Genomic DNA, 18,861 nt, shown 5'->3' with positions numbered 1-18,861 from the left:
TATAAAATCAACTCCATGCGTAGTTGGATAGTGGGGGTATGAAATCACCCATGGGTGACTATAAAATTAAAAATCTGGTCTTTACAATGAAAAATCACATTGCATTGCATTGCATGCCTTAAGTAGTGCGATGCGATGCAATACAATGAAAAAATCGGGCGCCCAGATATTACACAAGTACCCAAAAAAATAAATAAAAATAAATTGAAAATAATGACCCCCCATTTGTTTTTGCAATCGCTGAAAACTGCAATCACATCACAATTTAGAGGATTATCGCAACCATTGGTCGTGATGTCCCGTCCCTCTTTGATTGCAGCCTTACTTTACTCAGGCTTGTACAGTCGCAGCCTGGCTTGCAAGACCATGGAAACTGTTCCCCGCAGAGCAGTTCTTGGCCTTACCATACCACTCCAGGAAAAACCGGATGACACACTGGAAACCAGAGCCTTATTAAAGGTTCATTCATTTGTAGCTCCCCTTGTAATGCTGCTAAACACACGTGTATGGGCACTCAGAGACTTGCCGGTCATACTGTCCATGTGCATGTAATGTAGGTTATACAAATGGAATGTAGGATCTATTGCGGGAATGTGGCATGGGAAGGAGACTTTGGCTTTAAGCTGCCCAGCTGGCGCTGTAGCACAATCTACATAAAGAAATGTTTCTAAAAGTAAGTTACATCGGCACAGCCATCTGGCAGTCAACTTAAGAACTTTTACCCCCACAGTACATCGCGACAGGTGATGGCTAACAAGCATGGAATAAATTAGGCCTTCATTTTATTACTTGGCTGTCATCTGAAAGTCCCCCCCCCCCCCCATTAATGTCAGCTGCCCCGGCCCTCCCCATCACTGCTCATTCTTTTCTCTCAGGCAGAGGCGCAGATTGGGTCCTGTGCATCAGCAGAACTGCACCATCAGAGGAACCGTGGATTGGATTGCTCATGCATACATTTGATTACTTGCAGCTCATACACTAAACTAGGGCCCTTATTCAGGTTGACTCACAAGTCTGCGAATTTCGCAGGCTTGCAAGTCAACCATTCACCGCCTCCACAGCTGCTCGCCCTCCCTCGCACAGTGTTATTACCTGCAGATATGCGAATGGATGGTTTGCATAATCATCCATTCACAACTTTGCATTCGGACACAATTCGATGGTCTTGGACCATCGAATGATTTTTTCAATCGTTCGCAAATCTAAGACACTACTTTGGTGTGTTACATCTGCGAGTGCCTGTACGGAAAGCGAGCGTCAGGGAATTACCATGACAACCGCCATCGTTTTCAATTCTGGGCGTTCCCAAGGGGGAATCCCCCAGCCCGCAAGACCACGCCCCTCGCCCCACACTGATGTGTGCGAGTGCAAGCAAAAAATCTATTTGGCGTGGCCGCTCGCACTTATGCGCATAACTGACTATGTGCATGCACAGTCGCAGTTCATGTTTTCCTGGTCACTCGGCAGGTGCAGAGGTGCACTCGTTACTCGCTGACACATTTTAAAAGATCCACAGGTGGAGCTAATTATTTCACTTGCCAATCTAACAGGGGGACTAAAAAACAAGGCTTTTGGGTGTCCTATAGGACCAAGCTTGGGAACCATTGTTCTAGATCATCATTAAACAAAAGCTTTTCTACAATGTATAAATGACAGGCAAAAAGTAGATAGTGCCAACAGTGGTGCGCAATTAAAACAGTGTGCAGCTAATGTGAATTCACCAAGGGGTATAACATCCAAATACACCCACAGGGGATACAACAAATACAAAAGAAGGTATTTCACATACAGCGCTCAATGTAACCATAAAAATAAGACTGAATATCACCGTAAAATTCCACAGATTTCCTTGATGGAAAGCTCAATCTGGATAGGCTTGATATCTGAAATAACATCTACCTAGCCTCACAATTTATTGTGGGCAGGTAGAGAAATAGAAAGCAAACATAGTGCAGATTAACCTTTTAATAAAGATATTTTTATTATTTGTCCGCACTTACTCAGTGAAGACTTTTTAGACAGCGTAGGATATCAAAACCCAGGCAAGGCAGCTCACAGTCAGATGGGTATAACTTCCCAAGGCTAACAGCCAGATGGTATAATTCGATCGGGTAAATGTAATACCTATAACGATATCCACCAATTCTCACAATCCATGTGAGTTGGTGGAATAAAATACAATATAGTGCAAATTATCTTTTGGTTAAAAAAGACATTTAATATAAGTCCACACTTACACAATGTAGACTAGTAAAAAAGCATAAGGAATATAAGCCAAGGCAAAGCAGCTACAGATCAGATGGTAAATGACGAACCACACGCAGGTCCATATACCCGTCCGGAGCTTTGGGGGATGGTACCACAGTCCGTTCGTCAGATCGTCAGTAGAAGCTTCTTCCTGGCAGGGTCCTTATCCCAACACTCAACGCGTTTCGGGATACCTTCTTCAGGAGTGTATGAAGAAGGTATCCTGAAGAAGGTATCCCGAAACGCGTTGAGTGTTTGGATAAGGACCCTGCCAGGAAGAAGCTTCTACTGACGATCTGACGAACGGACTGTGGTACCATCCCCCAAAGCTCCGGACGGGTATATGGACCTGCGTGTGGTTCGTCATTTACCATCTGATCTGTAGCTGCTTTGCCTTGGCTTATATTCCTTATGCTTTTTTACTAGTCTACATTGTGTAAGTGTGGACTTATATTAAATGTCTTTTTTAACCAAAAGATAATTTGCACTATATTGTATTTTATTCCACCAACTCACATGGATTGTGAGAATTGGTGGATATCGTTATAGGTATTACATTTACCCGATCGAATTATACCATCTGGCTGTTAGCCTTGGGAAGTTATACCCATCTGACTGTGAGCTGCCTTGCCTGGGTTTTGATATCCTACGCTGTCTAAAAAGTCTTCACTGAGTAAGTGCGGACAAATAATAAAAATATCTTTATTAAAAGGTTAATCTGCACTATGTTTGCTTTCTATTTCTCTACCTGCCCACAATAAATTGTGAGGCTAGGTAGATGTTATTTCAGATATCAAGCCTATCCAGATTGAGCTTTCCATCAAGGAAATCTGTGGAATTTTATGGTGATATTCAGTCTTATTTTTATGGTTACATTGAGCGCTGTATGTGAAACACCTTCTTTTGTATTTACAATGTATAAATGTACCTTTAACGAAAACACAAATAATTGATAAACGTGAAGAGAAATTTGTTATATAATCTTGACGTCTTTTTATTAAAGCTGTTATAAAGTGCGTAGAACTGTTTTGTTCCCTATGAGGATAAGAAGTATATGTATACAGTTTCAATTAAATTGAATAAATGTTCTGTTATTATGAAAGCGTTATTAAGTCTGGAGGAGCAGTCCCAGGTGTCACACCGATATTCATCTAGCAGCTGTTCAGCAGACCAACGATAAAATAGTATTTTACAATTGAGCAGGGCAAGTGGGTATTACAGTCAGTCACTATATAAGCTTCTCACCCTGTCTAATGTATGTTCTGTAGGCAGTCTTTTATTTTTGGGGAGGGGGTTGGGTCATGAGTGGAGGGTATAACTTATTCATGTCTACAAACAAAGGCAATTGTGCAATGTGATAAAAAAAAAAGTGTGCAACCTCAATATTTCGTTTTTATTGTACACCCTATGTTCCCAGTGCCTGATTCACCAATAGGCTGACTAGGCTGCAGACTAGGATGCCAGGACTGGAGGAAGGGGGGCGCCTTTCAGGTGACAGCTAGGGTTACCATCACCCATTTGGGATTACTCCAGCCAGTGCAGTAATTAAGATCGGAGTCCAGAGGGGCGGAGTTCCTGGACTATACAATGTCCGGGAATAGGCGGCTATTCCCAGGCATTGTATAGTCTGGGAATGCCACCCCTCCGGATGCAGGTCTTAATTACCGGACTTTCCTGAGTTATCCCGGAGGGGTGGTAACCCAAGTGACAGCCAAGGAATAAAATGAATGCGTAATTTATTCCATGCTTCTTAGCTATAACCCGTCCCGTTGTACTGTTCTTAAGGTGACTGCTAGATGGCTGTGCCAATGTAACTTACTGATAGGACCATTACTTTATGTACATTGTGCTACAGCGCCAGCTGGGCAACCTAAAGCCAAAGTCTCCTTCACACGCCAAAAGCATTAGATCATACATGCCAGATGTATAACCTTTGTTACATGCACTGGGTAGTATGACTGGTGAGTCCATGAGCACCCATAAATGTGTTATTAGCCTAGGACACCTGGAACCTGAATACCCCTTTCCCACTGCAGCTCTTAAACGGTAAATTGCCATTTTTTTTGCCTTTTTATACGGGTAGAGCTGCAGTGGGAAAGCTCCAGGTTGCTTTACCCGTTTAACAAATACCGGTATTTGTTAAACGTGTAAAAAACAGTGTTTTACCCGTTTAAGAGCCGTTTTTTTGCCAGTGGGAAAGGCTCTTAAATAGTATTTAGTAATTATAATTAAAGTTAAGAACATGATTGGCTTCCTGCATGTGATGACTGTACAGTGGGGCAAGAAAAGTCCATTTATATGACAGCCCATGTTTACAATAGCTTTAAACGGGTTGCTTTGTGGTTTAAACGGTTACAATGTGAATGTGACAAAAACTGTATTTAAACGGCAATTTACCGTTTAAGAGCTGCAGTGGGAAAGGGTCTTTATGGCTCTTACCCGTTTAAAGACCCGTTTACAAATACCGGGTCATTACCCGTTTAGGCAGTGGGAAAGCAGCATTAATTTGTTCCCCAAACACCTCTTATCTCATATGTTTTACTACTGCTCCCCTGATTTAAGGTCACTCTTACAAATACAAATTGAAAAATCTGGTGTATTTGAGCTCAAATTCTGCAGTTCACATAGACCTGGAAGAACATACACCCTATGAGATAAAGGCAGACGCTATGCATGACAGTAATATTGTTAACAATGCTATAGTGTATATTGTTTAGTGTGTACAAACGATAATGATGCGTGCTTCTGTGAGTCATTATGTCCATGTACTTTCTCATCTGTACATGCAGTCCAATTTTGCCTAAGTCGTTTATGACTAGGTGTACATCGTTCAATGTGCATGAACGATAAAGATACATTTTTCATAAAACAAGTAGTCAGTGGTAAAACAAACTCTTTGGGGCAGATGCACTAAGCTTGAAAAGTGATAAAATGAAGAGTGATATATCAGCAGCCAATCAGCTCCTACCAGACGTTTTTCAAACACATCATGTGACATAGCAGTTATAAACAGATTGGCTGGTGCGTTATCACTCTCCATTTTATCACTTATCAAGCTTAGTGCATCTCCCCTTTATCTTTGTTTTTATCGTTTACAATCGTAGCTCCGGGGGGTTTGAGAAAAATCGTTAACGACATTGTTAGCTGCCTTTATCGCATAGTATGTAAGCAGCATTCAGCACTTAGCTTATAGTAAAAGAGACTACTGTGCCCCCCGAATATTGGGAATAAAACAGCACAGAACCGCCAATATTTATCATGGAGGGTTTATCCACGGCCCTGGAATTCGGGTCTAGAAAGTTTATCTGTAACAGTATTCCGCAGAAGGCTGCTCTCCTGCTCCAATGGGTGGACAGCTTAAATTAAAGACTGGCCAAATAATTAAAAATGAAAGAAAGTAAATAGTTGTGTAACTGAAGTTTATTTTCCATGACACCAGCAGCTGGGATTGCTTTCTCACAAAAACGTAATTAGGGTTGCCTGCTAAGAGGTTCTACGACAGGCAGGGAGAAAATATTAAATGGCTGTTGCACAAACTTTCATACCAGAAGATTTTTTTTTATAGGATTTAAGTATTTTTGGATGGTGTTTTCTCTGATTCACTGCTGTAAGTTGTAGTTAGTGTCACAGCAATATAATGAGAATGGATAATTTTGCATAAAGCAAAGCTCAAAAACATCGGTTTTGCATGGAAAAAAAATGCAAGAAATTCTAAAAATAGTGAGAACATGTCAGAGCAAATGAATAATGTGACCTGAATCTTGCTGGTTTGAGTCTTGGTAATTAGGGGAGTTATTTACTAATCCTTGGAGAGAAAAAGGTGGGAAGAAATATCTCTGCCTGGGCTGGAAAAGGGACAGCTGTGTGCGCTTAAGGTGTACGGCTGAAATGAGGAGGTGTGGCCTTACCGGATGCGCCACGATCGCGAGCTGATTCTCATCACTGTGGGAACATGCAGCAAGTGGGAGGGGCATCCAAAGTAATGGGCCCCATACATCAGCAATCACAATTTATGGATTTCCAGATACAGGGATTTTTTGGCCAGATAAATGGATTCTACAATCTATTTGACTTGCCCACACATTTCAGATTTATTTCAGTGATCGGCAGAATTTTCCATCTAAAGATTGCATCTTCATATCTGGAAATTGCCAATCGATTGTCATTTCAGCTGTTCATAATGTAAATAGATGAAGAAGACGAATTGGGACTGCCCACACATATAAAAAAGATCTGCAGATAATACCAGATTATTAAACATGTTTGAAAACCTGATTAAGCAATCGATTGGCGATTTTGATTGGAATTGCCAAAAGGGGGAGCCCACACATCTAAAATTAATTGTGGCAATCATCTCCATATCTGAAAATTGTCACAATTAATTGCTGGTGTATGGGGCCCTTAACTGCTTTGTTACATAAAGTATTGAAATAATGACATTTAGGAGCTGTTTGGATTATAATTTCTGTCTATTTTATATTTCTCCAAGGCTTATTATATTGGCCCAAAATCTGTTTGTTGACAAATAGTTTAGGCCAGAGGTTCCCAAACGTGGTCCTTAAGGCAGCCTAGCAGTTCAGGTTTTGATTATATCCATGCTTGGCCACAGGTTCCTTAACAAGTGCATTAGTCTATTTACTGTAATTTAACCATGTGTTTTGAACCATAGATATCTTTAAAACCTGGATTATTAGTGTGGTTTGGGGACCTCTGGTTTAGGGCCAGATGTATCAACCTTCAAAAGTGATAAAAATGGAGAGTGATAAATAACCAACCAATCAGCTCCTACCTGTAACATGGCAGGTAGGAGCTAGATGGCTGGATGTTTATCACTCTCCATTTTATAACTTGATACATCTGGCCATTAGACTCAAATCTTCTCATGTACTTTCCCACATTCTATTCATGCTCTCTCAATTAGAAGAATGGACAGACGAGCATTGCATATACATATACTGTATGCAAAGTGTGCCACTTTCACTTCTGGACTGACATTACTGTACTTTTGCTGCAATTACACCAGGCTTGCCTGAATGCGGGAGGCTCACGATTTTTACAGGAGCCTACCGCTGCCCCGTAAATCCCCTCTATCCTCCAGATTTCTGGGACCCCTCCATAGAAATCCAGACTACAAATGCATGAGTCTGAAAATGGTGGGGGTGGGACCCGCAGGGACTACATCACAGCCGGCCGCCTTGGGGTTGTGGGTATCGGTGGCCGAGCTGCTGTGTGCAAACAGGAAGTCACTGTGCTTGACTGTTCACATCGGAAGAGCAGAGAGCTGGCAGCCAAGGCTCTGCTGCTATTTCCTTGAAGATGGCCCCGACCACCACTGACTGAGCTCCATAAGGCCTGCTCTCTTCTTGCTCCTGCCACGGTGCCTGCGGTGAGCTGTCTGCCTCACTTTCACTCTGCTGGGTCCCTGCACCTCATGGAGCAACACAGCCAGGTGAGTGCTGTGTATAGTGGGGGAGTGGAGGCTGTATATAATGTGTGTGTGTGGGTGTGTATAATGTATCACACTGGCACATCTACTGGATGTAATATGAGGGTGGTGGATGTGTATTATTTACACACCCCATCATCATCAGTTTTGTCCTCCCCCATATGCACAAAATGCATCTTAGCAAGGAGACTGAGGTCTAAAAACTGAAAAAATAAATAAAATAAAGTGATTTGGTCATTCCTGTCCAACTCTACTAACAGACGTCCCATAAGCAGTTTAAGGAGAAGTGTAAATGCCAGTGGCAGTGAGCAGTACAGTTGGGGTCATATGTAAATAGATATTAGCATAATTTAGTTATTATGGTACACACACAGCCTCATACAATATTCCCCAAGATCCAAGTGCTTCCGGACCCGGTCAATAGATCTGAAACAGGACCATTTTTATTGTTGCCAAATATTTTTCAATACATATATGGTTTACACACCGTGCCCCTCATTTAGCCCAAAGACAATCTAATGTTTTGTGAAATAACCAAAAACTTTCTTGTTCAAAGAATGCTTCACATACGTGATAACAATTTTAAAACAATTTATTAACATACTGTAGGGGCAGATGTAATAACTATGGCAAAGTGATAAAGTGGAAGGTGATAATGCACCAGCCAATCAAGTCCTAACTGTCAAAATACAGGCTGGATCTCAAAACTGACACCTAGGAGCTTCCACTTTATCATTTCACCAGATTTAATACATCTTCTCCATAGTCACAGTTAAAACATCATTAATCTGTTTACCTTGACTGAATCACTTAATCATTTTTTTGTTGTTGTTATTTTATCACCTTGAGTGGTGTTATAGTGTAAAGCTGTGTACACACGGTGCGATTCTGGCTAACGATTTTAATTATACAGTCAAAATCGAATAGAAAGTTAGTCAGAATCGCACAGTATTCAGCCACACTTGATTGCTGATGCGTGCCCCAGTTTAGTCAGTATCTCATAGAAAAATAGACTGTTCAGGCAAGTCTGTAGAATGTATTTGGCCAAGGACCAAATTGCAAGATAGTCTAAATCTAAAGTACATCTAAAGTGTAGTTAGCCAAAATTGGATAGTCAAAATTTGCCATGAGACAGAACTGAATTGTGTATACACACATTCGGGTGGTGGTGCTTTCTCACTAATTGTACATGAAAACAAATCTAGACTAAAATGTATTTTAATAAAAACACTTAAGACCTGTACACAGGGGCGATATTATCCAGAATTGCTGGCTAAATGAGTGACCATATCGCCCATGTTTTCTAGTGTGTACAGGGCGATATCACTAGGAGTGCACTCCCGCAACCAGCCCTGTACGGGTCCCAGGAGCATGCTCCTTCGATTTTGACTATAAATTGCTGGTTGCTGGTACACATCTCCCTTGGACCCTCCCACAAGGAATGAGGACAGCAACCGCCAGCGCACAGCACTCTGAAGCCCACTTTTCCCGCCACACCGGGGCACATTAATTAAAGTGAGTGCGCTTGTCAACCATGTATAGTTTATTGGTGTTGGCCAGCATGATTATGTTCACAAGGACTGCCCTCAACCCATGTCAATCAAAAATAAATAAAGGTAAAAAAAAAAAAGTCTAAGGGCGAGATTCACCAAACTGAAAATGCCGTAAAAACTAAGTTTTCAGGGTTTTTACCGCATTTTCATATGCAACAAAGCCCCACCGCCGGGGCTTCACTGCGGGGGGTTACGCCAGTTGTAGATGGCGTAACCCCATGGAAGCCTATGGGCTTCCCTTCGCGTCCCCCACCCCCCCGCACGCCCGCGCCGATCTGTGATGCACCCCCCTCACCTGTGTCCGGCAGCCTCCTGCTGTTCTGCCCGGACCAGTGATCTCCTCCTCCCTGCACCTCTTCCGAATGCAGGGAGGAGGAAACGGAGCCCTTACAGCCGTGTAAGGGTGCAGGCAGGGAGGGGGAACCCGCTGCACATCGACGGCCATCGCATTTGAGTTAATAATCGCATAGGTTAGTGCATATGCGATTATTAACACTGCGAATGCCGACGATGTGCAGCGGGGGTTATTAGTGAATCCCGCCCTAAATCACTGGTCGCTGAGCCATATGGTCGCATAGTGATACAGTATATTTCTTAGCGATATTAAGCCTAAAACGCTCAGCGACCAAATCGCACCATGCGTACACACCTTAAAGTAACAACCAGTATACTACTTGGGTGCTGATTGGTGTACTACGTGTCAATATGCTGTAGGCATAGATTTTTAACTCACACTTAAAAAAGCCTTTGTTCAAAAGGCATCCTTATACTTAACCTTGTCTGATAAGACGCAGTGACAAGTATTGGCAGCATTGGCATCAGTTACATTGAAATCACACGATATACGCCAACAGTGGCTTTTCTGCCTGCTGCCCATTCATTGATTCATCTGTTGACATTGCAAAACAGTGTGCCAGATTACCTCTAATCAGTGCTTGGGATGTGAGATTATTATTCCGGTTACACCTACTATATGTGTGTCTGCGTGCCACCCTGTTGCAAAGGTAGATCACAAAGCGTAAACACCCGGGACACGTGACAAGACATATCTGTTGATTCAGACTTCACAGAGAGCTAATTGGAGAAGAGGAATGGCTGCTCTAGCCCCATTTTTTTTTTCAGTCATGCCATGAGCAATTACAAAGCTATTAATTAATGATTAACGATGTGCAAGAAATCAGGATGTATTTTACAATAAGCTCTTTGTTTCAGTCCCCATTTGTTAGGTCTGTTTAATTGGGGCCAGGCGTACTTGCTGTCAGTTAGAGATCCTGTCTGGACCGGGTCCTGCAATGTCACATTAACCCAGTCTCTAGGGCTCATCCATCACTCCAGCACTTAGTCACCAGTTCAACGCTTGTTTCACTTGTGACCTGCATTACTTATGCTTATCGCAAGCACGGTCATAAGGGAAAATGAATTCATCATAAAGATATTTCACACACTCACATACACAAAACCACAAACACACACACACACACACACACACACACACACACACACACACACAAACCCTGCTCACTTTACTGTTGCTGCATGGTAAAATGGATCATCTCCATGTCAGCAAACAGATGATTTTCTTATTCACATTGCTTATTCATGAGCAAAAGCAGAAGATTCTGCTTGAATGAGAGGACGCTAATTATCTTCCTTACGCATACTAATGAGCTGTCTTAAAGTGACAGGCTTGGTCTTAGGGAGGCTAACAGCATGGTTAGCAACTGACAAAATGGACCCTCTGATGTGTATATATATATATATATATACTGTATATGTATTTGTGTAGCAGGATATATAGACTGTAAGCTTCAATAGGGACATGAAGTGATGTGAAGAACTATACATAGTCTCTACATAATCTCTATATACATGCATTAATAAATAATAAGAAACAATAATAATAAACAAAAAATCCCAGTGCTGTGCAACTGCATAAGACATTTTGCCCTGAGGTAAATTAGCCAGTGACCAGCGTATAGTATCCCACCGATACAATGGATCATTGCCTTGTGATACCCAGCAGATACACACCTACTGTACAGGTAGTTTAAGGGGAGGTTTATGTAGTGGTGCATCGCTTCTGACAATTCTACCTATACTTTAAGACTTCTCTCTCCTGGTTTAATACATATACAAATCTACAATAATCCCTATAGATTTAACACCTTCTCATCCATACCAAACAGTATTTCCTTTGTCTATGCCAGGGACCTGTGGCACACAGTTTCCAGTCAAACACACAGAACAGCATAATACAAGTATAGATTTTATTGTGGGGGGATTATTTATCTTTAATGCAGAACAAAACTTGTCAGGGACCTATCAGTGAAAGGGTACAGAACCTCCAATTACCAAAGCAGCGAGGGTGCGGACACAGACGTGGACAGGACACACAGACACACATATAGTATCACTGTGAGTACTCACAGTTCAGAATACAGGAAATGAAGATTGCCCATATTGTCTATATAGTTGGCAGGGCTTAGCCAAGGTAGAACCAACAATAGTAGAGCCTTCATTGTGAGCACAGCGTCGGTATGGCTTCTTCCTCACAAATGTCTTTGCCTGCTATTACGATAAAGAGGGACAAAAGGCTTCCAGCTTCTAGGACAGACAACTCTTGCTCAGATGGCGGGTTAGTTGCATACATCAGATGTAGCACACCATGGTTCTGATTGAGATTTCATACTAAGCAATGCCGGGAGTAAAAAAAAAAAAAAAAAATCATTGACCTGTAAGAGGATTAGTTCATTTGGATGTGAGATTGGTAGAGACGTGAAGGGTTAGAGACAATGCAGCATGGATGGCGAGACAGTGACTTATGCTGGGAAACAGGCTGATGTAAGGTAAAGGGACCAGCCTCCTGCACGACACAGAGTGGTTCTCCACAAACAGCTGGTACATTTACATCACTGGCTACAAGCATATGGGTTGTGAGAGCTTAGGAGGGAGCACAGAGACCTGACTGCCTGATGCTGTGCCACACAATATACAATATAAAGTGTGTATATATATATATATATATATATATATATATATAGATAGATAGATAGATCTCTCACTATTAATATATATATATATATATACACACACATATATATCTATAGATCTATACACACTCACGCACACACACATATACATACATACACATATATATATATATATATATATATATATATATATATATATATATACAGAACAAAGATACCCAGCGCAAAGTCCTTAATGTTTTCTCAGGTATAAATCCACATCAAGTCCCAAATGTGTGCAGTCTTTCTCTGGGATCGTGCCAATGATCCAGCGGGGAAAACTTGCAAAAGGAATAGAGAAGACGCACCAATGAGCAGAATGTAACAATACTTTACTTATGTAACAAGGCTCACATACATTGGGGTTAAAAATTTTATGCTTGCCAGCCAGATAGTTTATCACCGTCACAGCCCGGACATCAGTGTGAAAGAACCGCCACTCAGCTGCCGCCGTCAAGCCGCAGACCAGGGAACAGCACACACAGAGTCGGAAGGATCGCCGGCTGGATCGCAGGTGGAAGTAGGCCGTCTCCATGTCGGACCAAGAGGAAGCCACGCCCACCGCGTTTCGTCACCTGCGATCCAGCCGGCGATCCTTCCGACTCTGTGTGTGCTGTTCCCTGGTCTGCGGCTTGACGGCGGTAGCTGAGTGGCGGTTCTTTCACACTGATGTCCGGGCTGTGACGGTGATAAACTATCTGGCTGGCAAGCATAAAATTTTTAACCCCAATGTATGTGAGCTTTGTTACATAAGTAAAGTATTGTTACATTCTGCTCATTGGTGCGTCTTCTCTATTCCTTTTGCATATATATATATATATATATATGGTACTCTTTACCTAGAAGGGCGCCAGCGATTGGAATCGCGGGCGTCGGGGGTAAAATCGCGGTCATCGCGGGCATCGCGGGTAAATCGCGGGTACATAAAAATCTGCTGCCCGCGATGACCGCGATTTTCCCATAGGGAACAATGTTAAAAAGGCTGATTGACTGCGATTTTCATGTAAAATGCCTCAATGGCCGCGATTTGGCCATAGGAATCAATGTTAAATGGGCTACAGAGCCCAAATAGGCACAATTAACCCTTAAATGTCCCCCCAAATTTTTAACGCCACCCCACGATCCACGCCAACCCGAAGCGTGGCGAGCGCAGCGAGCCCGCGAGGGGCGGCGGTACGCGTCCTCCGACCTTTTCATGCCCTACTATCCACGTCGGCGTGGAGTTGAGAATAGAATAGTGTGGCGAGCGCAGCGAGCCCCGCGAGGGGACGCGGATACCTTCACAGGTAAACGCGTCCCTTCGCGGACTTCACAGGTGTCCGCGTGGCCACGGACACCTGTGAAGCCCGCGAGGGGACGCGTTTACCTGTGAAGGTATCCGCGTCCCCTCGCGGGGCTCGCTGCGCTCGCCACGCTTCGGGCTCGGTGGCTCGCTGCGCTCGCCACACTATTCTATTCTCAACTCCACGCCGACGTGGATAGTAGGGCATGAAAAGGTCGGAGGACGCGTACCGCCGCCCCTCGCGGGCTCGCTGCGCTCGCCACGCTTCGGGTTGGCGTGGATCGTGGGGTGGCGTTAAAAATTTGGGGGGACATTTAGGGGTTAATTGTGCCTATTTGGGCTCTGTAGCCCATTTAACATTGATTCCTATGGCCACATCGGGTCCATTGAGGCATTTAACAGTAAAATCGCGTCGGTCGGGCCATTTAACATTGATTCCTATGGGAAATCGGGTGCATCGCGTCGCGGGCATCGCGGGTACATTTATGGCCGGCCGCGACGCGACCGACGCGATTTCCATGTTTAACATGGGTTTTAATGGGAAATCGCGGGCATCGCGTCGGTCGCGTCGCGGCCAGACATAAATGTACCCGCGATCACCACGACGGGCGCCCTTCTAGGTAAAGAGTACCATATATATATATATATATATATATATATATATATATGACACAGACACACAATTGAGACCTTATTCTGATTGACTCGCAAGGCTGTGAAATTCGCTGCCTTGGCGAGTCCATCAGACGCCACCCGCTGCACGCAGTGCTGGCCGCCCCCCCTCGGTCGCATGACCCCCCGTACGGCTACGAATGGATAATTTACATAATCATCCATTTGCAGACGGGGAGAAATTATTAGATGGTCGCCGACCATCGAATAAGGACGGAGGACCGAACAGATCTGAATAAGATCCACAGTGTGGAAGTGTTTTAAATCTGAATCAGCGAATATCAATTTGCACTGCTGTAATATCTATTAATGCTATTGGAATGCATATTTCCCAAACTATAGAAATTCTTTAAATTGGCCACAGGTTGAAGGACAATTTATTTAAAGAAAACAACTGCTGCATACTGATTGTTATTGTACTTTTATATATATATATATATATTTATATATATATATATATATATATACTGTATATATATATATATTTTTTATAGATTCTTTATTTTCATTTTCAAAAGCACAAAATAACTTGTATACATTCCGAACAAATTCTCAGTTAATACAAATTTGTACTATTATATTTTTAATTGAATACAAGTAGAGATCCGTTATTGACAGAAGTCAATGTGAGTAAATAAATATATATGGGTAATGCTGGCCACACATCAGACCAACTTTCCTCCAACCATCCAACTAGTTGGTTGGATGGAATAAAAACCTGGTACTGGATAGGAGCAAATGTAATTTGTAATTAAGTCATTTGTTTCCCAAATCGGAAAATAGACAACAACTGTCACTCAGACAATGTACTGTAGTTGGACCTATTTGATTTAAACAATTTCACTGTTTTTGTCCATTCTCCTGAGTTTGTGAGCAAATTGCTTATTGGCATTTGCCTTCACACTGTATCCGATTTTCAGTCCAACCAACCACGTAGTTGGATGGTTGGAGGAAAGTTGGTCTGATGTGTGGCCAGCATTAGTGTAGTGCCCTGTACACACTATACAAAATGCAGAACTGCCGTCATATTATTATCAATAACGTTCAGTGACGACACCGGTTCCCATGCCAAATATGCAGTCACAGATGATATGGTCAGATTTGACTGCATGTTCAGACGATGGTGGTTATCGTTAACGATCCACCTGAGTGCACATCGTTAAACGATATAGTTGATACGCACGATAATAACTTTAACCATATGGTTATGGTGCATATCATTAACAAAAATCATATAGTGTGCACCCACATTCAGAGCTGTTGAGTATACACCCATCAGTCATAATATTTAAATAAGGTGAAGTGAATTACATTGAATATCTCGTTACAATGGCACCTGTCCAGGGGCGGGCTATATTTGGCAGCAGGTGAACACTCTGTTTATGAACTTAATGTGTTGGAAGCAGGAAAAATAGACAAGCGTAAAGCTGGGTAGACACTGGCACAATAACGTGCCGATTTTTCATCTGGGCAAATATGAAAGACAAATTGGGCGTATCATGCAATTGTGTGCTACTGGAGGGAACCATCTGAGGTTATGTTATTAGCCCATGCTGCAGGCACACAACCTCGCACGTGATGAAGTGACTTTTAAAGATTGACGATGCTGACAACTATACCCACCTGAGAGTCCTTACCCCAATTAAGGGGGTATATATATATATATATATATATATATATATATATGGCACTAAGAAACTCTCAAACCATAAAGCTCCTGAAGAAGGTGTACATTAAACCACAATGCGTTGAGCCTACAGTGTTATTGTTTTCGGACCAGCTCTCTAGGAGAAAGCATACACCATCACCGCCACCGTGCCGCCATATATGCGAGGAGGGCTTGCTAAAAAACACGGAACCAATAGATGGACTGCCTTTCCAAAGAACTGTTCCTCTCCAGCTGGTCAATTATCCAGAACTACTCAATCAGGTTATTATACCATCCCTCTCCTTTTACCATCTAAGAGATGGCCACCTGACTAGGGGCGGGATGCAGAAACAATAAATGCGGTAAAAACCCTGTTATCTGGATTTTTACTGCATTTCGGTATGCTCTAACCCCCCTCTGCAGTGCCAGCGCTGCGGAGGGTATCACCAGCAAAAGCTGGAGATTACCTGCAGAAGCCTAATCTTCTTACCGCAGCGCTGTGTGAGGGATCCGAGACGGATCCCTCCCAGCATGCCCCGTGGTCGGCCCCAGCGCTCTGCGCATGCCCAGAGGGACTCCCAGGTCTCAGACTGCATCACAAGGGACAGCTCTTATTGCAAGAGCTGTCCCTTGTGTTAATAATAGCATATGTTAGAGCATATGTGATTATTAAGAATGCGGTAACCGGCGAAGGGGAGCGAAAACGGGCGGCGGAACATCCCGCACTATTTCCTCAACTGACAGCTCCTTTTATCAAATCTGCTCAGCAAGTTATCTACTTCCCTGATCAAGAGGGTATGGATCATTAAATAGACAGCAAGTAGGTCAACAAGCATTCGGTCGACACCACTAGGTCGACATGCAGGAAGGTCAACACGACTGAAGGTCAACATGCAGGAAGGTCGACATGACTTAAAGTCGACATGGGTTAGGTCGACAGGGTCATTAGGTCGACATGGGGAAAGTCAACAGTCAATAGGTCGACATGGACCCGAATCGAATCATAGTCGTCATGGACACTGAAATGTAGCACCGGGTCCCCTCGCATGGCTCTCTGCACTCAGCACACTATTTTCTCCCACCATACCCTAGTGGATGGTAGGGCATGAAATACCGCCTGTCGGCATACTGTATGTTGGCTCAAAAAACAGTTAAAAACCCCATGTCGACCTTTTGACTGTCGACCTTCCCCATGTCGACCTAATGCTTGTATTGATCTAATGACCCTGTTGGGGATGCAGTTAAAATCCCGGCGGTCGGGATCCCGGCGTTCAGAATCCCGACGCCGGAATCCCGACCGCCGAAATCCCGACACTTTCTCCCTCCTGGGGTGTCCACGACACCCCTGGAGGGAGAATAAATTAGTGTGCCGAGCGTAGCGAGGCACCGGGCCCGTGCGTGGCAAGCGCAGCGAGCCCGCAAGGGGGGGGGGGGGCGAACCACGTCCCCCCCTTGTCGGGATTTCGGTGGTCGGGATTCCGGCGTCGGGATTTTGAACGCCGGGATCCCGACCGCCGGGATTTCATACTGCTTCCCCCTGTTGACCTAACCCATGTGGACCTTCAGTCATGTGGGCCTTCAGTCATGTGGGCCTTCAGTCATGTCGACCTTTATGCATTTCGACCTAGTGGTGTTGGCCTAATGCTTGTCAACCTAGTGACAATATTCCAATCAAGATTTGAATATGCCCAAAATGGTTACATATTGATTTATATGTGCACATACATTATCCGTTTTTAATTGTCTGTTGAATGTATATTATGTTTTATATTATATGTAGTAACATTGATGTTTAGAATAAATATTTTATATACAGGTTGAGTATCCCCTCTCCGAAATGCTCGGGACGACGAGCATTCCGGATAGGGGAATTTTTCAGTTTTTCAGTGTTGCATTTACTCAGTGAAACCGAGCACAGTCCACAACTTTTCTCTTTTTATCAAAAAAGATATTCCTGGAAACAGACATAGTCTGTATATTCATACTTAGGTGTCAGCACAGTCACCTCACCCTCACCTGCTGAGCATTGCCTAAGGAAGCACTAACTCCTCTTCAGTTAGATTCAGACAAAAAGTGTATGACTTAGCACTGCCCGTATTCCGTACACTCAAATGTTGCACAAGGACAGTATGAAAGCACACAAGATATGCTCCGCCAACAGCTAGGTGTTCTGCAACAGTCCCACAGAGTCTCACCAGATTTTAAAGAAAGTTTTTTTTAATTATTTTCTATAAAGGCTACACGTGAAAAACCTCAAAAAGTAATAGAAGACATTGATATACTGTACACACTGACAAACAAGGACATGATAGTAGTCAACATTCTTTTGTTATCTTCAAGGAAAACATACTGTAGGCAGCCAGATTGCCTCGGCAATGACCTCAACACAAGTCTTTGGGAAACATTCTTTGGCTGAGAAAGATACTGAGATGTCTTAAACATCCTTCTAGAAAAAAAATATATAACAGACACCAGTGGTCCTACGGATGGCCACTGACCATCGTTGTTTCAAAATATCGCTGTATAATGTCTGATGGTGAATTCTTTGCCATTGATGGGGGAGAACTAGATTGTTTCCCGTCATTGATGGTATAGAATCACCCAGGGCCATAACTAGGTGTGTGCCAGTGGGAGCACCATCTGGCAGAACCACCCACACGGCCACTCACCGCTACCCACTGACAATCGCCCGCTTTGCCACTCTGCTCTAGCTGACAAACATTTCAAATGTCTTGCTGCCACCAGCCTATCAGAGCTTGCAGACTGGGATCACAAGTTAGCAATTGGCTGCCAGACCACGAACTCTGAGCAGACTCACGAGCCAGCACCATATTTGAAATATCAACTCAGTGCGACTGCAGGCTCCGCTCTTCTCTACGCACTTCAGTAGTAGAAGCTGCATAGGGATGCCAGATGCTGGGCTAGGGCTGGACTGGATTACACAGTGAGCAGTACAGGGGGCATACTACAATAGACACTACTCT

The 18,861-nt window shown here is 43.3% G+C and overlaps 1 protein-coding gene across 2 annotated transcripts in view; it reads right to left on the bottom strand.

Annotated features, from left to right (window-relative positions):
- Positions 1 to 12,099, bottom strand: part of LNX1 (ligand of numb-protein X 1) — a 157,059-nt gene extending 144,960 nt beyond the window's left edge. The window contains exon 1 of one of the 2 annotated variants that reach the window (XM_083168393.1): positions 11,674 to 12,099. In XM_083168393.1, the coding sequence (XP_083024519.1) occupies positions 11,674 to 11,765 (92 nt within the window). In that variant the 5' untranslated portion in view covers positions 11,766 to 12,099. The remainder of the gene's footprint in view (positions 1 to 11,673) is intronic. The other variant, XM_083168392.1, reaches the window with a different exon arrangement.
- Between the last annotated feature and the right edge of the window lie 6,762 nt (positions 12,100 to 18,861).

Source organism: Crinia signifera, chromosome 1 (assembly GCF_055691185.1).
Source record: "Crinia signifera chromosome 1, ASM5569118v1, whole genome shotgun sequence".
Classification (NCBI taxonomy): Eukaryota; Metazoa; Chordata; class Amphibia; order Anura; family Myobatrachidae; genus Crinia; species Crinia signifera.
This window is presented reverse-complemented; position numbering and strand designations above follow the sequence as displayed.